The sequence below is a fragment of the Staurois parvus genome, unplaced genomic scaffold (assembly GCF_062004578.1).
Source record: "Staurois parvus isolate SC_StPar_1 unplaced genomic scaffold, SC_StPar_1.0 ptg001083l, whole genome shotgun sequence".
NCBI lineage: Eukaryota > Metazoa > Chordata > Amphibia > Anura > Ranidae > Staurois > Staurois parvus.
The window spans coordinates 775562-800970 of NW_028318879.1; the positions used below are offsets into that span (position 1 = coordinate 775562).

Here is a 25409-nt window from a genome sequence, read left to right on the forward strand (position 1 = left end):
GGGGGTATTATTTTTGTGTCTGGAGGTGGGCTTTAGGTAGTGAACAATCTATGGGACACTGCAGCCTGCATTTTATGAATGAGATATATGCAGAAAGTTGCATATCTTTTATTCGCTAACTTCAGTTACTGAAGATATAATTTATTGAGACTTGTTATATACAAAGCCCTAAAAAAAAGACCTAAAAGATCCCAAAAGTTTGCATCTTTAATAAATTAAAGGTGTCACCTAAACTCCTAACTTTCTGCATTAATTGATGGCTAACGTAGTTATAAGAGTCTGCTATTCATATAAATGGAGTAAAAATGCAGAATACAGAGTAACCACTGTGGTGTTTAGCGGAGAATGAAGAGAAGCAGCCAATCTCTGTTTTTAATAAGCCCCTAAGAGGCTAAGATAGCATAACAGTTTACAAACAATCAAGCAACCCTTTATTCCAAACAGCAATCAGATACTATGCTGTCTACCTGTCTTATCCAATATTTGCAATAAAGGTTGTCTACTTTATGTATTAAAATAAACCAATCAGCCATAACTTTATGACCACCCACATAATATTGAGTAGGTCCCTATTTTCCTGTCAAAACAGCCTTTTTTGCTGCCAAAATAGCTCTGATCTGTCGAGGCATGAACACCACTAGACCTCTGAAGGTATGTTGTGGTATCTGGTACTAAGCCACCAACAGCAGATCCTTTAAGTCCTGTAAGTTGTGAGATGGGGCCTGCATGGATCAGACCTGTTTTCCAGCACATCCCAGAGATGCTCGATTGGACTGAGATCTGGATAATCTGGAGTCCAAAAAACACGTTGAACTCGTTGTGTTCCTCAATCCATTATTAAACAATTTTTGCAGTGTGGAGAGTGCATTATCCTTCTGAAAGAGGCCACTGTTATCAGGGAATACAGTTTCCATGAAGGGGTGTACTTGCTGACTAACAATGTTTAGGTAGGTGGTACATGTCCAGTAACATCCACATGAATGGCAGGATCCAAGGTTTCTCCACAGAGCATTTCCCAAAGCATCACTCTGCCTACACTGGCTTGCCTTGTTATGATAATGCATCCTGGTGCTCCAGGTAAGTGATGCACACAAACCTGGCCATCCACATAATCCAAAAGAAAACGTGATTCATCAGACCAGGCCATCTTTTTCCATTGCTCCTTGGTCCAGTTCTGCTCAAATATTCTCAATGTAGGGGCTTTTGGCTACGGACACGGGTCAGCATGGGCACCCTGACCAGTGTGGGGCTATCCAGACCCATACATAACAAAGTGTTGAAAGCAGAAAAAATGGGCATCACAGTTTATGTACAGCAGGTTACTTATTGCCTTATCCCACCGACATTGAGATTCCAAAATCAATGTTCATATATATATATATATATATATATATATATATATATATATATATATATATATATATTTATTTATTTTTTTTATTTGAAAGATTGGTATTCATATATTCTGGTAAATAGCAGATTCATGTAACATTAATAATCACCTCCACACCATCCTATAGTAGAAGTACTGCTACAGGACGACGCGGGTGTGCAAAATCACGTATATATATATGTGATTTTGCAGTTCCAGGTAGGGGGCGCGGGGACCGACACCCAGCAGTCTCCGAGGATTTCCGACAGGGGAGAGACCTGCATGCAAACTATACAGATCTCTCCTCTGTCAGCTCCTGCATAGCAGAGCCATACAAAGTAGTGTGCTAACAGTAAAACACACACACAGCTCACATAGTAAAACAGCACAGTTAACCCTTTGATCGCCCCACATGTTAACCCATTCCTGCCCAGTGCCATTAGTACAGTGTCAGTGCTTTTTATTAGCACTGATCACTGTATTAGTGTCACTGGGGATGTCAGTTCCCCCCAGTGTCAGAATGCCCGCTGCAGTTCTGCTATAAGTTACTGATCACCACCATTACTAGTAAAAGCTATAACTTTCACATAAACCAATTAATTTACATGTATTGAGATTTTTTTTTGGAAAGACATGTAGCAGAATGCATTTTGGCCTAAATGTATGATGCCATTTTGTTTTATTTTTTTTACTGGACATATTAAATAGTAAAAAGTCAAACATATATATAATTTTAAAATTTTTTATTTTTTTGTTTATAGCGCAAAAAATAAAAACCACACAGGTGATCAAATACCAATGAAAGAAATCTCTTTTTGTGGGAAAAAAAAGGACGTAAATTTCATTTGGGTGCAGCGTTGCATGAAAGCGCTATTGTCAGTTAAAGAAACGCAGCACCGTACCGCAAAAAATGGCCTGGTCAGGAAGGGGGGGTGAATCTTCTGGAGGGCAAGTGGTTAATAACAATAGCGACATCCCCAGAAAGGAACAAAAATAAAGTTCAAAACAACAAAAGGAGAATAAAAAGATGTGATAATAGTATGGGTTTTTGTCAGGCACATGACTCCTCAAAATCAGGTTGAATATCAATGCGGGTCAGGGGCGGACTGACCATTTGGCCCGGGGTCAGTAGGGGGCCCCATGAGATGCCCCTGGTACCTTTTTCATAGGCTTTTTTGAGTTTGGGCAAGGACACAGGGGCCTCATGATCCCCTATTGCCCAGGGCTGCATGAGTTGTCAGTCCGCCCCTGATGCGGGTTATTCAGTTCAGAAAATGTGATGTAAAATTTTATGTGGGGAAAAAACCTTAAAGCATAACTAACGTTTTGGACAGAGTGGAGACGGATTAGAACACTTGTTAAGTTTGTATTGCAGTCTTTGCCCGTTAGCTAGATTTAACCTCTTATTTGTCCTGTTTACCATTAGCATCGAAAGTAAAAGAAACCCCAAACTTTGGATTGTCCCCAGAAAAGTAATAGAGGAGAAATTTTGCAATGGCAACACCAATGGCCCCGAAGGAATTCCCTTAATTAGCAGAGATTTTATCACTTCCTGTTTTGTCTGAGACAGAAAGTGAAGGTAAATCTCCCCAATGGGACACAGATGGCAAAAAATAAACTGACAGGTGTTATAACCTCCAATACTCTATCCAAAATGAAAAAAAAAAAAAACAGTTTTGCCTATAGTTCTGCTTTAACTGAAGAGTTGTGTAACGGATTAAATAAAGCCACCTTTTTAATGTAAAAATAAAGCGGACATAAATTAATAATTAAACAGGGATAGAAGAAAAGAGGTGAAGAAAAGACAAGAAGGGAAAAAAAAGGGATAGGATAGAGTTTCTGACTGAAGGATTCAACTAGCTATTTTTAGTTGGCTATTCTGTCCAAAAAATTAGTCCATGATGACCACAGGTCTCAAAATTTGCAGAAATCCTCATTAGCAATCACCAGCAACTTCTTCATTTGCATAATGGAGTTTACTTCATTAACCCATTCTCAAATAGATGGTTCAGTGGGGGATTTCCAATGCCTAGTGATTAAGGCTAAACCAGCCAAATGAAAAAATCTGAATAAACTCTTCTTGATATTTTGAATCCTTCCTCTCCATGCTCCATGATACCATAATCAATGTTATTTACTTTACCTGTCAGGGATCAGAATGTTAGGGGTGATCAGTGTAAGTCCCCTGTGCTTAAACTGGGCATACTCATTACAGGCTGATTGTATATAGTTTCAAGGTCTACCTGCTTGGATTTACATTCAGTGGATTGTTTACTTAGATTCTGCACTACAAAACTAAAAGGAATTTTATGGAGTGGTTTGATCACATTGTTATGTATGTAGTGAATTTTACTTAGATGTTGGACAAAGATTTGGCTTAATAGCACAACATTCCAGTAAATCCAAAGACTAAAGAATCACAAAGTCATGGTGGAATTTTAAAGGCAGCACAAGAGCTAACAATTGACGATAAAAATGTGATTATTTTAATCTTCAATTGTTAGCTTGTGTGGTGCCCTTAAAATTTTTAACCTAGCTAATATTCTCCTTAAATGTGCCTCAAGGAATTTAATCACTGCACAGGGAAAATTGTGGTGTGCAATCTGCTTTTTGTTTATGGAAGTTAGAGGTTGTAAAGCTTATTTTTCTAAAAACAACAAACAAGTTATAATTACCTGCACTGTGCAATGGTATTGCACAGAGTAGCCCCGAATCTCCTCCTCTGGGGTCCCCTGCTAGCACTCCTGGCTCCTCCACTTCTTTGTGTGCCGCCATAGGAAGGTGCTTCCTATGGGGTGCACGTGCAGGCTTTCTCCTGAGCTGTGCGGTGTGTGCCCATAGATACAGAGCGCAGCTTGGCCCCTCTCTAACTGCTCTCTACTCACAGGATTATAATGCAAGCAGCAGGAGCCAATGGCTTCCGCTGCTGCCTCTCTGTCCTGTGAATGCAAGGAGAGAGATGAACAGATGGGCACAGCGCTGGAGTGAGGAGGTAAGTTCTTAGGAGGTGAGCTATACAAGCACTGGGACATTTTTATCCCTAATGCAGAGAATGGATTAAGGTAAACAATGTTTTGCTTTTACAACCACTTTACCTAAAACCTTTTTCAATGTTTCTAGTGAAAGTTGTGCCTTAAGCCTCTAATATTTATAGATTGGAATTGTGTGACGCTCACATCTGTTATACCTGTCATACAAGCACCTGTTTGCCCCATTATGATTCAGCATGTCAAATGTATTTTAATGGAAATCCAATGTTCTACCTATCTCCTATATCCTTTTATAAACGACATTCTGAGTTCATTTCCAAGCAATATCACCACATATGTTTACACAACTGCTGCTAGCACAACAGGTGACCATCCGTCTTTGTTTTCTGGAAGCTCAAACACCACTGGAGGCAAAAATATCATACAATGCTTCTGAGAGATTAATACTATGTAGGAGGAATGTAGAAAGTTAAACATCAGGGGAATGCAATTAGAGATTATTGGCGCATGTGTAATGAGGTAATGTTTCAAAGAGGGAATTGTTCCACATTTCTTCCTGCTTCTTGAAACCTTCCCATGGGAAAGGAAACTCGAGCAAATCCTGTGACATTCATAATAGGAGAGCAGGTAATAGATCCAGACGAAGTGGAAAGACAAATTAGCAGCTCTTGCCTTTTGTCACATAAAGCTGTTTAGACGTACAGTGTTTCTGAAGTTAAATCTCCATATTAGTAAACAGTAGAATCAGTGCTGACTTTGAACTATGACAGTGAATACATCTACAGCAGAAAACAAGGAGAATTTCTAGAAAAGTTGTAAGCAGTTTCTGCAGACTGAAGCAAAGTTAATGCAGATTCATCTCCAGTAAGCCTGCTACCAATCAGTGGCCTTGTATGAACTGCATGTTAAAGAGACCCTGTCACTGACTTAACCAATTCCAGGAAGAAGCAATGAAACAACAAATGTTTCAATTTATGATTTGCAGTGTTTTTCTTTTTTCATAAGTTTTTCTTTTATTCGTGTACAATATGCCTTTCAACTTGCTAGTAAATTTGACTAGTCAGTTCCCCAGCATAGCCCTCTGTGCTGGCCAAGCTGCTTTGCTCCTCCCTTCACCTACCTATAATGTATTTATTTATTACAGTTACTTATATAGCACTGTCAATTTACGCAGCGCTTTACTTATATATCATACATTCACATCAGTCCCTAACGCTCAAGGAGTGTACAATCGAAGGTCCCTAATTCACATTCATACTTGGGAGGAAACCGGGAGTACCCGGAGGAAACCTACGCAGCACAGGGAGAACATGAAAACTTTGCAGGTAGTGCCGTGGTTGGGATTCGAACCAATGACCCTAGTGCTGCTAGCCAGAAGTTCTAACCACTTAGCCTATAAAACCTTTTATGTAGCCACCAGGAAAGGTGTCAAGGGAAATACTATCGAGTGCCACCTAGATGATAGCTTGGCCTCTGAGTCTGCTGGGGCTGCTCACACCACATCCCAGATTATGGTGTCAAGCAGTCTCAGGGCTTTTGGATGTCTACACAAGGGAGGATTTTACAGGTAGAAAACAAAACAAACTTTCCAGGTATCCAGCAAAAAAAACAAAACCAAAACAAAAAAAAAAACAACCAAACAAACAAATGACACGGTCTATCAATTGTAATTGCACAACATTTGCAATATATTTTCTGCATGGCCTCTTTGTATGATGCAGTGCTAAAGCCGGCAATACATGATTTTTGTTTTTCGTTCAACCACTGGGTTTAATATAAAAAAATAGCTGAATCTCCCATCCATACATTTGATGTGAATTGGGGAATCCCTCTCACTGAGCTATTGTAGCAGGGTGCCATCCCCTCCAGTACAATACAATGAACAGTGTTGCCAGCTACAGCCAGAAAAAAACAGACAGGCTGGTTGTACACAAATCAATCAAAAGATCAACTTTTATACAGTCAGCTATTCCATACACGAATCGACATTCGGTCGGTCCCTGCAGAACCGGCCAAATTTTGATCCATGCATGGCCTGTGATGAAATATGGATGTCAGACCACCTCCCTCTTCACCAAGCTGTAACAAAAGACTGGCCAACCTCATCCCGCAACAACAATGCCACTCAGACCCACACTGCACAAAGATTTTCCAGATTGCGGGAGCACAATCTAGGTGCCAACAGACTGAGTGCGATTGTCACTGGTTTTAGTTAACTAAGCAATTAACTATTTAAACTGCCACCATAGACTTTTACCAGAGTCAAAAACTTCCACAAGTTTAGCAATAACACTTATGATTTTAAAATAAATGTCTATACACACACTGTTACCACAGACAGATTTATTCAGAGATTTGTCATATACAGTAACGCTCTTCAAGAGACAGGAATTCTTTCAGTTTGCGTTAGAGCCTTAGAGACAATTTCAACACTAAAATAGGGTTTAATAATGAAATGGTCAAAATGGTCCATATAAAATATTTACAAAAAAAAGATATTACAAAGAAACAAAGAGACAACAATGCAACAGAGAAATAAAAAAGAGTTGAGGGTAAGAATACTTAAAAATGTCATGGTTTCAGCAGAGTTCATTGGATAAGCAAAGATGGTACAGTGGCTCTCTCAAGTCCAGTTAGGTGTTCCTTTGTTTGATCTTAAACAGCTGTCAATTTTTTTCTTCACATCAAGGGGTGGTGTTGGCAGAGATCATCTTACCAATCATCCTAAATACAGTTTTCTGTAAGTATTCATATTTCTGAATACCTACTGTTTACAGACTGCTAACATGCATATTATTGTCCAGTGTGCAATCTGCTTCAGAATTAATAAAAATATGACAAGTTTCAGATGTCTACTTCACCTAGGAGGCTAAGGGGCTCCATTGGTTCCCCATATTGTCTAATATAGGGATGTTTGGACGTGAAACAAAACAAATTAACTGAGGAAAGTAAGTTTGTCCTTCCTATGGCTGTGCTGTTATTATTTCATGAGTTATTTATTTTTTATTTTATTTATTTCAGGTACTTATATAGCACTATCAATTTACGCAGCGCTTTACATATATATTGTACATTCACTTCAGTCCCTAACCCTCAAGGGGCGTACAATCTAAGGTCCCTAACTCACATTCATATACAAGGGCCACTTTAGACAGGATCCAATTAACCTACCAGCATGTCTTTGGAGTGTGGGTGGAAACCGGAGTACCTGGAGGAAACCCACGCAGGCACAGGGAGAACATGCAAACTCCAGGCAGGAGGTGCCGTGGCTGGGATTCGAACCAACAACCCTAGTACTGCCAGGCAGAAGTGCTAACCATTTAGCCACTGTGCTGCCCAATGAAATATACTGAAGTTTTAGAGTGTTTGCTGATAACCAGTCTTTTATGAATGTGGATTTCTATGGTATTTACGATAGGGGGAAGAGCTGCAAGTGTCAGGTAACACTCCATTACTCAAGCTTGTGAGGGTGATGGTTTTATTAGGGTTTCCAGATGCAAATGTGGATTGGTTAATGGAAAAGGCTGGTGTGTATGTCCAATGAATGGACTGATAAGAAGGTGCTGGCATCAGTTAACAGTTCTGAATTCCATGAATTGAAGGAGGAGGAAGGGGCATTGTCACTACACCTGTGTCTCTGGTTCAACACAGAAAAGATAGTGACAAGTACAATGTAATGGCTGCATAAGAAACAACATGGCTGCTACACACATAGCTATTCATGTGCCCAGTATGCACAACCATTACATGTCTGACTTAATTGTAGTCTGTAAGAGTCTCCATGTGTGAGCATATATAGTAATGGATACATTAAGGGCAGGTATACATTCTTCTTTAAAGGTGCAGGGACACCTCCTTGGAAGCCCAGCAGAGTACAGTGGCAGCTGAAGGCGTCCAATGTGTTATTTCACTAGTTATTTGTGTGTATATTCATGTGGGAATGATGCGTGACTCTGACTGTTCTGTGCCTCCCGGGTGGCTAGACACAGCCCTCTGTATGGATATATGGATCTGAAGGCCTGTGTGAATGAGCCCTTAGTGTTGCCATGTGTTTGCAGACACCATGGGGGAGATTTACTAAAACTGGTGCACACAGAATCTGGTGCATCTGTGCAAAGTAACCAATCAGCTTCTAGCTTGTTCAGTAAAGCTTTGCCAATAGAGCCTAGAAAGTGATTGGCTACTATGCACAGCTGCACCAGATGCTTTGTGCACCAGTTTTAGTACATCTCCCCCATTGTGTTGCATTTTGCAAAGGACTTGTAGGATTTTTTACCAATGAACAACATTTATTTATTATTTATTTATTACAGGTACTTATATAGCGCTGTCAATTTAAGCAGCGCTTTACATATATATTGTGCATTCACATCAGTCCCTAACCCTGAAGGGGTGTACAGTCTAAGGTCATTAGGTATATACAACATAACTAATTTCATTAAACAGCTGACACTGCAAAATGCATTTCTTTAGTTTTAATTGCTCTACAAGTATGGGTATATATGTTGACTTAGGTGTGTTAACCTTGACTTAGTAGCTTTTTTTTTCCTTTAGGTAATTCATTTTGTGTGGACAAAGCTTAAGTGAATAGCTGTAAAGAAATGCAATAAAATAAACTTCCCATTGCTTACATCATATTTTCACTGCTGTTAGTTTGAACAAAAAAAGGACAACTATACTTTTATATACATGGTTACCTTCCCCAGCACCCTCTAAAGCTTTATACTCACCTCTCCACGCTCCTGCCAGATCCAAGCTGTGTGGTCCACGGGGAGATGCACAGCCAGTGCTGCTAACCCTCTAGCCAGGAGGGATTCTTCTATGGAGACAACTTATCTGTAGGAATTAATGGGATTTTCTTTGGGCATGCACAGAACAACCAAGTACTCATAGTGTGGATCTCACAGAAAAATGGACAGATGAGTTTAAATCTCTGTGGAGGGTTCAGGGAAAAGGGGGGGGGGGGTAACTTAAATGATAGTTTTACAAAAATATTTCTGTAAGTACTATTATATACACTGCTCAAAAAAATTAAAGGAACACTTTGAAAACACATCAGATCTTAATGGGGAAAAATATCATGCTGGATATCTATACTGATATGGACTGGGTAATGTGTTGGGAATGTAAGGATGCCCCATCGTTTGTAGGTTGATAATTTTCATTTCCATCAGAGGACTGAATTCGAAGAGACCCCGAAAATCAAAGTAAAAAAATGATGCAGCAGGCTAGTCCATTTTGCTGAAATTTCATTGCAGCAACTCAAAATGGTACTCAGTAGTTTGTATGGCCCCATGTGCTTGTATACATGCCTGACAATGTCGGGGCATGCTCCTAATGAGACGATGGATGGTGTCCTGGGGTACTTCCTCCCAGATCTGGACCAGGGCATCACTGAGCTCCTGGACAGTCTGAGGCGCAACCTGGCGGTGGCGGATGGATCGAAACATGATATCCCAGAGGTGTTCTTTTGGATTTAGGTCAGGTGAGCGTGGGGGCCATTCAATGGTAACAATTCCTTCATCCTCCAGGAACTGCCTGCATACTCTCACCACATGAGGCCAAGCATTGTGCACCAGGAGGAACCCAGGACCCACTGCACCAGTGTAGGGTCAGACAATGGGTCCAAGAATTTCATCCCAATACCTAATGGCAGTCAGGGTGCCATTGTCTAGCCTGTAGAGGTCTGTGCGTCCGTCCATGGATATGCCTCCCACCACCAAAGCGGTCATGCTGAACGATGTTACAGGCAGCATAACATTCTCCATACCCTTTCACGTCTGTCACATGTGCTCAGGGTGAGCCTGCTCTCATCTGTGAAAAGCACAGGATGCCAGTGGCGGACTTGCCAATTCTGGTGTTCAAATGCCAATCGAACACAGGGCCCACTAGAGGACGTCGGGGCACTCAGACCACGCTTATGAAGTCTGCTTCTGATTGTTTGGCCAGAGACATTCACACCAGTGGCCTACTGGAGGTCATTTTGTAGGGCTCTGGCAGTGCTCACCCTGTTCCTCCTTGCACAAAGGAGCAGATACCGGTCCTGCTGATAGGTTAAGGACCTTCTACGGCCCTGTCCAGCTCTCCAAGAGTAACTGCCTTTCTCCTGGAATCTCCTCCATGCTCTTGAGACTGTGTTAGGAGACACAGCAAACCTTCTGGCAATGGCATGTATTGACATGCCATCCTGAAGAAGTTCGACTGCCTGTGCAACCTCTGTAGGGTCCATGTATCACCTCTTGCTTTCAGTAATGACACTGACCCTAGCCAAATGCAAAACTGGTGAAAAACCGTAGGAAAAGATGAGTAGGGAAAAAAATGTCAGTCAGTGGCCTCCACCTGTAAAACCATTCCTGTTTTGGGGGTTGTCTCATTGTTGCCCATTTAGTGCACCTGTTGTTAATTTAACACCAAAGCTGCTGAAACTGATTAACAACCCCCTCTGCTATTTAACTGACCAGATCAATATCCCAGAAGTTTAATTGACTTGATGCTATACTCTGATTAAAAAGTGTTCCTTTAATTTTTTTGAGCAGTGTAGTTTGAATATGCATTATAATTGAAACCGTTATAACATGCATAGAAATAACAGTATAGACTGAATACCAGCAAAACATGGATGGTTTCAAAATTAATATAACCTCTAGTTGCAATCAGTCAGTTACATCCTGGGGTCCACAAATGCAGCCAAACATAATTTTTAATGCTGACTCATTAAGGAGATAAGAGAAAGTACTTGTATTCTGTGTTATCACTGCTATAGATTCTGATAGGATGGTTCATACGTTTTATATCTGTATTTTAACAGTTGTTTTAGATGATTTTAACTGATACAAGGTATCATCATAGTTTAGGCAGCATGTGAAACAGATAATAATTCACTGATAATGACATCTATTTATTTGGCTGTAAAACCTTAGGTGAGTGGATTACCAACCCCTGACCTGAGCTGGCAGCTAAATGGCAGACCTGTCCGTCCAGACAACAATCACAAGATGCTGGTGCGTGAGAATGGAGTGCACTCCCTGATCATTGAGCCAGTGACCAGCAGAGACGCTGGAATATACACTTGTGTGGCCTCGAACCGAGCTGGACAGAACTCATTCAGCCTGGAACTTATTGTGGCTGGTAAGTGATTTTTTTTTCACTATTAGGGCCCAGTTTACACCGGTGTGTTTTTCGTGTGGTGCATTAAAAAAAATCCTACTTTCTGCATGTACTTATATCATTAAAACGTGCATTATATAGAGTTCAACAGCAAGGCATGTTTAAGGCACACTGCGCTAGTGTGAACTGGGTCTTATATCAGACGTTTGTTTTGTATCTAGGGATATGAGGTCATTGTTACCCTGAAAATGTTAAAGCATAGGTAGAAAATATCATTTCTTAATTTAACCTGATGAACTCCACAGCTCTTATTTTAGTATGAATTTTCACATCGATTTAATATACAGCAATTTTTTCCTTCATTCTTATTGAACAAAATCATACATGCATCATTATAGCTTTTGTGGTGTATAAATTAACATTCCCTATTAAAAACAATTCTAGAGAGGATGGGCAGCACAAAAGAACATTGAATATAATCAAAACCCTGAATTTTTCCTAATGTGATACATTCCAGTGTCCAGTTATGTTTACTTTAATACTACAAAATAAATGTTCCTAAGTCACGCTATAACGTATGTGTATGCTGATTGAAGAAGCTTACAATTTGCATGCAGGCAAACACTGTGCAACACTCTTTTGAATCACAGGGCTACTGCAGATATTACATGTATTTCCAGTTTATTTGCAGTACATGTATTGTAAAGAGTTAGAATTTATGATGTCAGTCTTTGTTCTGATGCTAGAAACATTTTCTGTATGCATTTTGCACCTAGCATCACGTGAGCTGGCTGGTGAAACAGGACCTTGCTTTGTGCACTGCACTGTCATGTTGGAACAGGAAGGGGTCATCCCCAAACTGTTCCCACAAAGCTGGGAGCATGAAATTGTTCAAAATGTCTTTTGACATTTTGACTGACGCCTAAAGTTAATATAACCAGAACCTCCTACTGATCTATGTTTTGTGAGTGTTACATGAGCACATCAAATCTCTGCAAACTTCCCTAAATACGTACATGTGGCAGGGAAAGAAACCTTGAAGTATGATCGGGGGGATAGGAATAGGGAGGGTTCTGAATAAGTAAAGCAACTTGGGGAGAATGGACATTTTGAAGGCGGCAAGTCTACCTGCCCAGGAAAGTTTGTGCTTTTGAAGGACTTGCAACTCCCTGTGCATTTTTGAGAGAAATGGAATGTAGTTGGCCAAAAATAGGGATACAATTAACTAAATCAGTTAAAGGTCTCAGTAGGATATACTGGAATTGTCCCATACAAACCAGAACTGATGCTGTAGTATATTTCTAGTGATACCATCGAGGCCTAGATTTAATATTACAGATTTACTCTTGACTTTATAATACGATACTCTACTAAACCATTGTAAAGTATGGTAAAACTCTGCCAGAGAAAAAGATGGGTTGGTAAGAAGGAGTATAAGGTCGTCTACAAACAGACTGATTTTGTGTGTGATGGAATCGATAAACTTGTTATGTAGGGGTTGGAACGAATGTGTTCTGCTAGGGGTTCCATAAGAAGATTGAAAATTAGTGGAAATAATGGGCATCCTTGCCTCGTTTCATTTGTTATTTGGAAGGGAAGTGATAGCATATTTGAAGTGTACACTTTAGCTGATGGGGTAGTGTAGAGGGCAAGAATTGCGCTGAGGATGGGGCCGTGAAAAAGAAATTTGAGTAGCACCTGAGGAGCCTCAGATGAAGTCAGAAGCTACATGGACATAAACTGGAAGCTACGGAGTGGCCATTTTGTAGAAGGTTTTTCATACTGTTTGCTATTTGAATACATGCTGAGACACCTTGCTTTTTTGTAAGTGCAATTTTATTATTTAAGAGTCACATCCCTATCATTGCCTACTACACTATTTGATTGTACTATGCTACATGTTATGATGCTATTGAGAATCAGATGCTTTGTGGAGTGAGAGGAGCCCTCTTTTCTATGCAAATGGATCTTTATTGTCTGGTAAAGTGCATGGGATGTGAGGTGGCAGTCAGTGTGTTCACTAACACTGGGAACTTATAATGTAAGGAGAACACGAATAGAGTGAGTATATTGTTTTGAAGATATGACACTATATGCAATTCCTTCGGAGGTATATTTCCTATGTGAAAGTGGACAGACCTAGGAGCTTAACCATGAAGGAAGGTGGAATTTGTGGAAGCTTTTTCATATTTATGGGAAAGTAAGAGTAAAGATGACAGATGGTTAGAAGTGTACGCACGGTGGAGTGATTTTTGCACTTATCAAGCACTATTTTTGTAAGTGCGTTTTTTTGTGTTACATATCATACGTTGTAGATAATTCACTATATGCAATTTTTATTTCTTTGAGGGTATTAAACGGAGGAAGAGGAATCTATCACTTGTGGAGGAAGAATATCCAATAAAAATATATCCACACTTTTGGGTGTTTAGGTCACGGAGACGCTAAGAGTTGGACTGTGTGTTTTGGACTTTCGGGGGAGAAAGTAATTTTTTGGCGTCTGGAGTCTATTGTGTTAGTACTTAGTATCACACCGATATATTCACTTACTTACGGTATATGTCCAGAATACTGTTGGAATTCTATTGGCTGTGATCAGTGGATATAAGCTGTAAATAACATATTACATTTTGAGTACAATATGTTGAGACCATCTTCTGCTTTGCAATTTGAAAATCACTTCACAAGAGCATTTATAAAATCATTACAATTTGCCAGATACAACCTTTTAGTAATATCTAGCAGAAAACCAAATCTATTACAATTCTGCTGTTCATCATGCCCAAGGATTAACAGAAGGGCAGTTGGTATTAGTATAGTTTTGAAGTAATAAAACCTGAAAGGGGCACATAGTTCTAGGTTAAAACACCCCTTCCCCTGTAATTGTGTAGGGCCAACCTGATATACATCAACATGAATAGCTACCACATGGCTGAATAACTGAAATTTTTACTAAGCTACAATTTGAACTTTTATGGTTCCTAAGTGTGTGTTTTGAATATTGGTTGTGACAATATTCATTGACTTAGTTGAGTAGATCCACTGCAGTGTGGCAGCTGATTAGGGGAGTGAAACTGCAAATCAGTACACTGAAACTAATCTTGCTCATCCTGGGGTTGTCACCCTACCAGTTTAATAAGTGGCTTGGCTGAACATAGGACTATATGCCAGTTCTAGTAATTGAAAAGAGACACAAATAATGAATTTGGGCATTTTTTTCTAGGAAAGGCGTAACCGCAACATTTATCAATATTCTTTACTCCCTGCTGGTTAGTTTCATAGAATAGAACAAACATGTAGTGCTAAGTTCTAACTCCCTGAAGTCCATGTGTAGCTTCTCTTTTAACTGGGAAAGTGGTGTTGAGAGGTTCTCCTGGCACATTGGGTTTGTAAAGCTGTAATGTCGCACAGCCCTCCACAGCAGAAAACGTATACACTCAGCTTCAATCTTCAGTTTAGGAGTCAGAATTCACTACAAAGAATGACTCATGCATACAAGCACCCTTTATGGCCGGCACGTTTCCATTTGTCTCTGTTTCCAATATAAGTGTGTTCTTTGTGTAACTATGGTGACATGGCATAGGACCGAGCTGTTTTCTGTCTACCAATCCAGCATGGGAGATTGGGGACTCCCTGTTTCTTTTTTGGCACCAATGTTACAACTCACAGCTATTTCAGTGCATTTGGTTTATGATTTCTGGTTAAATGTAGGCAGATCTAGAGATGCAGACGTCTTTACTGTGCACTTGTACATAATGGCACCTCAAGACCTTTTATGGCCAAGAAAAATCTACACACAGGCTGGAAAGTATTGCATTCACGCTGCTTGTCAACTGTTTGTAGTAGTTCCTGGCAGGGTTTCCGTGTATTTATAATGGTTTTTAGCACGTCAATTTTTTCCTAAGACGGAAGTACAGTACATGCAAAGACAAATAACACTGTATAGTATACAGCTTGCTATATGTCTAGATTAGCATGTGAGTCTTTATTTAGTTCAGAAGTGCATTCAGTTTCAGAAATCCCCATAGAGCAGCATTTTTTAACCTTTTAACATGGAGTAATCATAAATTAAATTTAGCAGTCAGGTAATTCCAATATTATATACAGCTCATGATACATCAGCATGGTGGTCAGTAGGATGTTCCTTACATTAGGAGACAGCAGTGGTACAACTCCCAGGGCCGCAAAGGTCGCACTTGAGACCAGGCCCTGTAGTTCCACCACTGTGGAGGGGCCCAAAGCCAACATAGACGTCTGTGTGAAATCACGGCACTGAGTGCCGGTAATTAGGCTGACGGGCGCTACTGTGAGAACCAGGGACACTTGCCCAGAATCTCTTGCGGGGTGCCAAGGGTCCCATGCAGGACAATCACCCCCTCTGTGGCAGTCGGCATCCCCACCCACTGCTTGCACACATAACAACGGAGATCCTACCCTCTCCTTCTCGGCTCTGATTTTCTCATGAACACAGACAGAAGGGGCCGGGAAGAAGGGATATTGCGCTGATATTCTGAGGTCTGCAACCTGGAAGGGGAGCATTAATAAAGGATATACACCTGGAGGAGAGATAGGGGGATGGTAAGAGGATATATAGTGTGGGGAGGGGTACTTTGGGAGGGGAGAGGACTTGTGCAGGGGGGAGGGGGTGTCAGATTTGAGATCTCCTTCACCTCACCCTCCCCTCCCACACTGGTGTACCCCTGCCAGTTACTGAAACCAAATATCAGAGCTTGTTTTGGCACTGGACTCCAGGATTCATGCAATATCGTTCGATTTGTGTGTGTGACCCTGCTGCGACCCTGTGGTGGTGGGCGATATTTGAGGGAAGACGGATTTCTGCTGGAGGGGATTGGGGGGAAGGATTCCATTTGGGAAGGGCCCCGTGGCTGATGGAAAGGGCCCAATGGTCAGGGGGGCCCTTCATGGTTTCTTGCACTGGGGCCCTGAAGGTTCTACACTGTGCACAATTATAAGGAAAGTGAGTATCTTGACCAAATCATCACTTTTATGCATATTGTCCAATTCCAAGCTGTATAAACTTGAATGCTTATTGGATTTAAGCATATCAGATGATGTGTATTTGTGTAATGAGGGAGGGTGTGGCCTAAGGAGATCAACACCCTATATCAATGTGTGCATAATTATTAGGCAGCTGATTTTCCTCTGGCAAAATGGTTAAAAAAAAAAGAGATTTAACTGACTCTAAAAAGTCACAAATTGTAAAAAGTCTTTCAAAGGGATGCAGCACTCTTGAAATTGCTAAGATATTGGGACGTGATCACAGAACCAACAAACGTTTTGTGGCAAATAGTCAACAGGGTCACAAGAAACATGTTGAGAAAAAGACGCAAATTAACTGCCAAAGATTTGAGAAGAATCAAACGTAAAACTACCAGGAACCCATTATCCTCCAGTACTGTCCAGAACTAGCCCTGTGACAACGTGCACTTGCCACGAAACGTGTTAGGGAGATGCTACTTCACCTACCACTACTACCCATATGGTCCACACCTTGATACGGGCGGCCATCTTTGGAATTGTTTATTGTAAGTGCTTCATTTGTTTATTACTCCTTAATAAAAGTTATTACACTATCGGAAGCCTCTCTTTTGGGTTTATTTCTGAGCCCTGAAGGTGATTCCTGTTCCTTGAGCGCATACCGCACCCCTGGAGGTCGCTGACACAAAAGGATTCCACTACACACTGGATGAGCGTTTATTCCACTGGATACCTGGTAATGCCACAACTGGAGAGGACGCAGATGTTTCTGGTGACCACAGCAGAGACGACCACCACTCCGGCGGGTTTCCTGATCCATTGACCAGGAGTAGGTCATTTTACTCTAATGCGCTACTATCTGCGCTATCTGGTTAGTGCATTCTACAGCCATACTTCCTACCACAGATGTCACAGATTTATTTTTGTCACTCCAATGATATATTGACTTTGACACCTATGTCACTATTTACACCTTTCTAACCAGGAGAATGTTGTAGTATTGGTTGCTTAAACCATTACTTTTATGCTAGCTGCGTTTATATCTATCTAGGTGGTCACACTTCACCGTGAGACAGACCTTTCTACTCTAGCGCTGCATGTTTTTTTATTTGTGACTGTCCAGAACTAAAACCTACCTGGAGTGCCTAGAAGTACAAGGTGTTCAGTGCTCAGAGACATTGCCAAAGTAAGGAAGGCTGAAACCCAACCACCACTGAACAAGACACATAAGTTGAAACATTAAGACTGGGCCAAGAAATATCTGAAGACAGATTTCTCAAAGGTTTCAAAGACTGATGAGATGAGAGTGACTCTTGACGGGCGAGATGAATGGGCCTGTGGCTGGATCAGTAATGGGCACAGAACTCCACTTCAACTCAGACTGCAGCAAGATGAAGGTGAGGTACTGGTATGGGCTGGTATTTTTAAAGATGAGCTACAGTAATTGGACCTTTTTGGATTGAAGATAGACTCAAAATCAACTCCCAAACCTACTTCCAGTTTTTAGAAGATACTTTCATCAAGCAGTGGTACAGGGAAATGTCTGCATCTTTCAAGAAGACCATCATATTTATGCAGGACAATGCTCCATCGCATGGATCGAAGAACTCCACTGCGTGGCTAGTCAGTAAAGGCCTTAACGATGAAAGAATACTGACATGGCCCCCATTCTCCCCTGACCTAAAACCTATTGAGAACATGTGGGCCCTTCTTAAATGGGAGATTTACAGTGAAGGAAAGTAGTACACCTCTCTGAACAGTGTCTTGGAGGCTGTGGTTGTTGCTGCACAAAAAGTTGATTGTCAACAGATCAAGAAGCTGACAGACTCCATGAATGAAAGGCATATGACTGTTATTGAAAAGAAGGGTGGCTATATTGGTCACTGATTTTTTTGAAATGTCAGAAATGTTTATTTGTTTAGTTTGAGTTATTATTATTATACAGGATTTATATAGCGCCAACAGTTGCTCAGTGCTTTACAATATAACGGGAGACAATACAGCAACAATACAGTTCAATCCAAGAAGGATAGGAGGGCCTGATCCTTGGAGCTTACAATCTAGAAGTTTGTTTATTTTAATCTGTTAAAGTGAGGATAATAAACAAACAAATGAGATGGGAACATTTTTCATTTAGCTGCATAATAATCCTGCACACTAATAGTTGCCCAATAATTGTTCATACAGATATTCTCATAAGAAAGCCAATACCTTAATTTTGCTTTCTTAAATATTCAGGTTTGAGGTGTAGTAACATTTGACCAAGAATACTGTAGTTGTTCAATAATGAAATTATTCCTAAAAAATGCAACTTGCCTAATAATTGTGCACACAGTGTAGTTACACCTCTGGGAGACCATGTGAAAAATGGCCACATTACAGATCACTAAAAAAATGATGGGCGTCATTGGTTGCTCAAGGAACTCCTAGCAACCGCTCGAAGAATCCCAACATTCCACAGAACCCTGCTGTATAGTGTTTATCACGGTCTATATATTTGCTTCAGAGCTGTTCAAGGGACTTGCATTGGAACCTGGCTATGCACATTAAATAGCCTTAAAAAAAAGAGAAAAAAAAGAAACGTTTATATTGTTTCACTGTAAGCTATCACAAGAAAACATCATCATCCATGTGTCATTTTCCAGCACAGGTTATAATAAGATTGCTGGTTATCAGGCCATAAACACAATACTTGTCTGATACAGAGTTATAAATGGTGTCCTTTCCTTGTACAATACCAGACTCCCTTTTGCTCCAGCTACAGGTTGTACTACCTGTTTGGTGCCTTGTGCTGCCTGCTACCAGCGCGGAGACAAGGTCCTACTGCACCCAAAGTGAGGATGGCAAAATGTGCATCTTCCCCAAAGCTATTTAATTCGGTGCTACAAAAAAGGACTAAGAAATTAAAATAAGAGGATGAAGATATTAGTTTAAACTAAATGGGATAAAATGTTCTTAAAGTTCTCAGATGCGAATGGCTATAACAGGAAGAGCTGTGCCCACCAAAGCTAATGATGCATATCAAGGGATGTCATTGATGGCAATAAAAAAACCCCACACAACTCTTCCAGACAAACTAAGCTGTTTTTTTTCGTGGTGAGCCTTTGTTTTTTTTTGTTTTTAGATTTATGTTTCTTTCTACATCTCAGGATTTGCAGTGTGATAAATGTCCAATTCAAACTTTATTAGTTGATTCTAATCTTAAACATTACGTCAGATATGTCCTTGACAACATTTCTTGGAAGATTCTCTAATTGTCAAAACAAATATCTGCCAGATTGCCAACAAAAATATGTTGCCTGCATACAGTTCGCCAAGATACGGGCACCAAAATGTTTGCAGGAAAATTAAGTGAACAAAACTGCAGGTGACAAATATGTGATGTATGAATCCTCATGTATCTGCTAAGTGAATGAAAGTCTCCTAAAATGATTTACTTTTGATGGAGGGAAATGGTTGTATGGGCTTTGGTGAAAAAGAGACATTTGTAGCCCTGTCATTGTATCCAACACTTTGGTGTACCTCTTATAATTACCTCCATTTACTGCTTTTGTCCTTTTAAATCTGGTGTCCTTTCGACCTCATTGGAGGGGAGGAACCAGTGAAAGTAGAAGATCAGAAATGGAACAATTGAAATTACTGCAGGTGCAAATGATAATCTAAACTGATACTCCCTCTGCTCTCATGAATGTCCAACTTCAGAAGTTGTTGGTAGGGAGCTTCAGTAATGCATTTACAGATATACCTTTGTATGTATGTATTCTGCAACCGTGTTCTCTGAAATAAGTGAAAACAACATACAACTGATACATAGAATGATGATATGAAAATGATTGGTTAATAATTGTGTTGGATTTTCTATTTTCAACAGCGAGAGATGCTCATAAGCCACCTGTGTTCATAGAAAAGCTCCAGAATACAGGAGTGGCAGAAGGATATCCAGTGAGGCTGGAGTGCCGTATCTCAGGAAGTCCCCCACCCCAGATATTCTGGAAGAAAGAAAATGAATCGCTGACATACAACACTGACAGAGTCAGGTACCTGTCTAAAGATGGTTGTGAAAATAAGCTGTTTTAGAATAGAGTATGATCAATGACAGATGCATTCTTCAAACATTAAAGTACGTCAAGGGTAAATTAAAAAAAACATATGTAGTATATCTCCATAATGTAGACACATTTCTCCATGCTTTATCCCTTTAAAGATCCTGCAAGTACAGAAAAATACCTGTTGCTCTGGCAGAAATGCATTCAACTTTTTAGCCCTGTTGTGCGCTGGCAACACACAAAGGATTTATGTGGATGGAGTGGTGTTAGCCCTGCCCAGTGTTTTCTGCTAAACCACTCCACTCCCAGCTCTCTACAACATAAAAGCTAATTAATCAGTAGTGCATAAGAACGAGGAGGACTGTGATAACACAGCAAATGTGCAGAGGACATAGGCCAGTTCTGAATGTCTGAAAAGAACAACAGTTTTTTTAGCACTTAGAAACATAAGATAACTAGATTAGTTATTTGTAATATAGCATTTAACAGACCAAAAAGGAGCAAATAAGAGAAGCTGAAATGCAAAAAGGGAATTTCAACCTTCCTGTCTCAAGAAGCCTGAGGAGTGCCAACTCAACAGCCAAGGTCATGTATGCTTCCTCAATAAAAGTCGAAAAGCACAAAAATTTTATGAGTCTGGCTTAGATCCTCTTCTGTCTCTCTACTAATAATCAGCAGCACCAAAATGCAAGGTCAGCACATTTTGACTTTAGCCTAGGTTCACACTATTGTGGGCCGTGTGACCCGTGTTAGCTTGAGTACAGTGAATGGGCTGCTGTGCCCACATTTCCTGCAGGAAAAAAGTACATGCACCTTTTTAAAAACGCGGCCGCAGGGAAACCACATGGTCTTTTTGACCATGTGTTTTCCCTGAGGTTCCCACACCCGCAAATGCGCTACGGGCTGTGATGCGTGGGGGTGCCATTCAGAATAAATGACCGCCCCACGAGTCTCTTGGCTGCGGTTGGTTGCAGGAACAGGTGCAGACTGCAGGCAAGTGTGAACCAGTGTTATTTCGTTGATGAAAATATTTTTGTCATAATTTTCGTCAGCGGCATGTTTCCGGAGAAGAAACCCAAACGAAAATGACTCTGAATTTTTGGCAATTGATGAAAACTATGTCAAAAATTGGAATTGATTTCGCTGACAAAAATTATGATGAAATCTTGTCAACGAATGAAAATGGATCAAGAATGTGAGGGAAGGACGTTTTACTTATAAAGACATTACATAACAGCTAAATCTGTGTAGTTTATTGAAATCTTAATTCCATAAATAACATGGAAACAGCATACAGGGTACACACTGCTCAAGGCTGACCTGCAAGAAATATCATGCTGCTGGATGTGACTGTGTGCCAGCTTGGTTTGCAAGCAAGATCAGTGAACATGAGGAAAAGAAGTAGTGGCACTGAATAAGCACCAAAGGAGTGTGGAACACGTCTACAGATGTCCTCAGAGTAGTGTTGCTACTTTTATTCCTCATGTTCACCATAAAAAAATGTGTTAGACTTTTTCTACTACAGGAGTGTATGAGTTTAGAAAGTATAGAGAAATGCTTAAATAATGCATTACAATTTAACTAAACCCATTAGATTTTAATTGACTAAAAAGTTCTGCAGATTTTAGTCAACTGAGTTCTGAGTGAAACATTTCATAAACTCTTCCCATTCACACACAGGACAGACACTGCTCTTGTATAATGTCTGTGTTACCTAAAGCAAGTCTTTCATCTTTTAACTTTCACCATAATGACTAAAAGAATTTGGTCACAATACCTGACATAGACAGTTCTTCATTAAGAAATTGTTCCTGTGGTTTGTATATACTTTGGAAATATATGGAACTGGTTTAACAATAATTCATTAAAAACTTACATGAATGTTAAATGATTCTTACTGTGCTATCCCTCAATAAATCATGTGATAACTTCTGTATTTCTTTTCTCAGCATGCATCAAGATAACTATGGTTACCTTTGCCTACTGATCCAAGGTACCACCAAAGAGGATGCTGGCTGGTATACGGTGTCAGCAAAGAATGAGGCTGGCATTGTGTCTTGTACTGCAAGGCTTGACATACATAGTAAGTTTATGACCCATAGCCTAAGTAGATTTGGCATTTTGAAGACTAAATCCATTGCAAACTAGTATTCTTGTGTGGGAAGACATTAGTATGTTATATGTGTAAACTGTGTTATCATTGTGGTCCTCTACTAGCAAGGTCTTATTTCCCAAAAATTCCTTTCCTTCATATATACTGTAGGTGTTAGTCACTACCACGGTTTATCTCAACTTTATAAACTATCACACCTTAGATCCACTGTGAAGCAGTTTATTTAGCTTCAATGAAGAGTGGAGATGCTGTTCTCTGCTTCCAATCACAGCAGAATGAGAATGGGCCAGTGAATACAATACAGAGACAGTTTAATAGGGTGTGATGAAAGCACCTGACTGGCAGTTTGTGCAAATTATCTTCCTCTTGGGTTTTTAACCTCAGAGGTGGCGAAAGCAAGGAGCATGTTATATTTGTGTATGTGTGTGTATATACATATATACCATAGAAAATGTCCCAGTGTTTAGGGAATCATGTCCTTAATATTCCCTGGGGTCTAATGTGGGTATACTCCCACACAAAACTGTCAGTATATTCCTGTCCCATATAAAAGAAGACAGTAAAAATAACAGAAATAAAGGTTAACTTTGCCTTTCTAGATGTACTAGCAGCCAAGAGCTTGTTCATTTTTTAATTTAGCTGGCACCTGGCTGTAATGTAAAAGTGATCCAGGGGTTTATATAGCCACCCAATCATTTATACAGTGCTGGTGGTCTGGTGCACACACAGCTTTGAGGCTTGACATGTATGGTATCTACTCTACACTATCTACTCATCTTTTATTTTGTACACAAAACGGGATTAAACTGTTTGTGTGCAATAAAATTCATTTTAGTGTATTTCCTCCTGAAAATTATACATTTAATCAAATTTCATGCAACATAAAAAATTGCAACTATCATTATCTTATTCTACAGGGTCTCTGTGTTCAGAAAATATATAATGTTCTGAAGGTTCTAAATAATTTTATAGCCAAAAGTGCAGATTTTAACATATCTGCAAAAATGATCCAGAGGGGAACTAGCGTCCATGCATGAATATTTGTATTTTTATTTGTTGCAAGACATTTCTTTGACAATTGTAACCAAGTGTATTTATGACAAGTGTGTTGCAAACAAATGGTCATATTGTGAAAACTATCAGGACTATGGCTTAGCCGTAGACATTTGTAGTGGAAGCAGGGATAGCTGAATGTTTTGATATAAGATTTGTGTCGGTGGGCTTGAAAATAAGGGAGTGATGGCAGTTTAGAAATCGTGTCCTGATTTTTCAGCTCACACTCTAGCTTTTGTCAGCTCCCACTCTAGTTTTGAACATTCCACCATTCATTCCTATGGGACCAATTTCACCACAAAAACGCTGATATTTCGTGAACCATTCGGTGAAACATTCCACGAAGTAATAGCACACCAATCGGGAACAATCCGCACGTTTCGGTATATTACTGTCTATGTAGTGTAAAAACTGTGGGAGGAGTTAGGGTGGTAAATTTGGCTATAATAATAAGAATATATATGTGAGATAACAGTAAGTGGTCTTGCCATGCAAGAACACCTAATAAACCTGTTCTCCTTGGAGAGCTTTATATGCTGTGAATAGCCACCAGGTGAAAAGGCAGGCCAGATCACTGGGTTATAAAATGACACCTATGTGTAGGAAAAGTGAATACTGAAGACCCTATAAAACTGATGCAACATACAACAGCATGGTCTGTGAAATAGTCTTGACGATAGAAAGAAAATACAGTACAGGATTAAAGCCTTTAACTACATTAAGGGTGTGAATAGGGTTCAGGACGGTAGTCTTTTCAATATAAAGCTAACATCGAGAACATACCGGAAACATGACCTCAAACTAGCAGGAAGAAAGCTCAAAACAAATCTTAGCATTTCTTTATGAAAGAGTAGTTGGATTTATATATTTATTCACCTGCTGGGATAAGTGCATATAGACTCACATTAATGAGCAATACACACTGATAGGAGTACTGTACACACATAAAATACAATCTGTGGCGTGAAGCCTGTGGTGGCTGTCATAGGGAGGTTTATTTACTAAAGCTGATTCACTCAGAATCTGGTGCACCTGTGCATGGTAGCCAATCCGCTAACCTCAGCTTGTTCAATTTAGTTTTAGCAATAAAACCTGGAAACTGATTGGTTTCTATGCAGAAGTGGATGAGATTATAAGTGAACCTCATTGTTCTCTTCATGTGTCTGCAGCGAACACTCTGAAATGAGAGCTCAGTCCCAGGACATGCACAGTTGACATGACCAGGCTCTCCTCTTCCCTTGTTCGTTTCCCATTTGCTTTGACTGCTTGGAGTCCTGGGACAAGCAGAGTGGAATTCACATTAGTTACACACCACTCTGTTCATAAATTAAAGTGATTGTTAAGGCAGAAGGTTTTTCATCTTCATGCATTCTATGGCTGAAGGTAAAAAACCTTCTATGTGCAACAGCTTCCCCAGTACTTACCTGAGCCCTGTCGTGATCCAGCAATGTGCACGGGAGCCTCGGCTGTCCCAGGTCTCTTTCTCCTCGTTGGCTCCTGCTGCTGTCAATCACAGCCAGTGAGCCAATGAGGAGAGAGGGGGCAGGGCCAAGACACGGCTCTGTGTGTGACTGGACACACAGAGCAGTGGCCCGGGAGTGTGCCTGCTTGCTATGAGGGCACCCGACTGGAGGGAGGCGCCAGGAGCGCTGGTAGGGTACCAGAGAAGAGGAGGATCAGGGATGCTCTGTGCAAAACCATTACACAGAGCTGATAAGTATGACATGTTT

At 40.3% G+C, this 25409-nt stretch overlaps 1 protein-coding gene across 3 annotated transcripts in view; it reads left to right on the plus strand.

Moving 5' to 3' along the window:
- The window catches only part of PALLD (palladin, cytoskeletal associated protein), a 440752-nt gene that overhangs the window by 411622 nt on the left and 3721 nt on the right, over positions 1-25409 (plus strand). For all 3 annotated transcript variants that reach the window (XM_089658595.1, XM_089658596.1, XM_089658597.1), the window contains 3 exons: positions 11283-11490; positions 20339-20504; positions 22463-22596. In XM_089658595.1, the coding sequence (XP_089514721.1) occupies positions 11283-11490; positions 20339-20504; positions 22463-22596 (508 nt within the window). The remainder of the gene's footprint in view (positions 1-11282; positions 11491-20338; positions 20505-22462; positions 22597-25409) is intronic.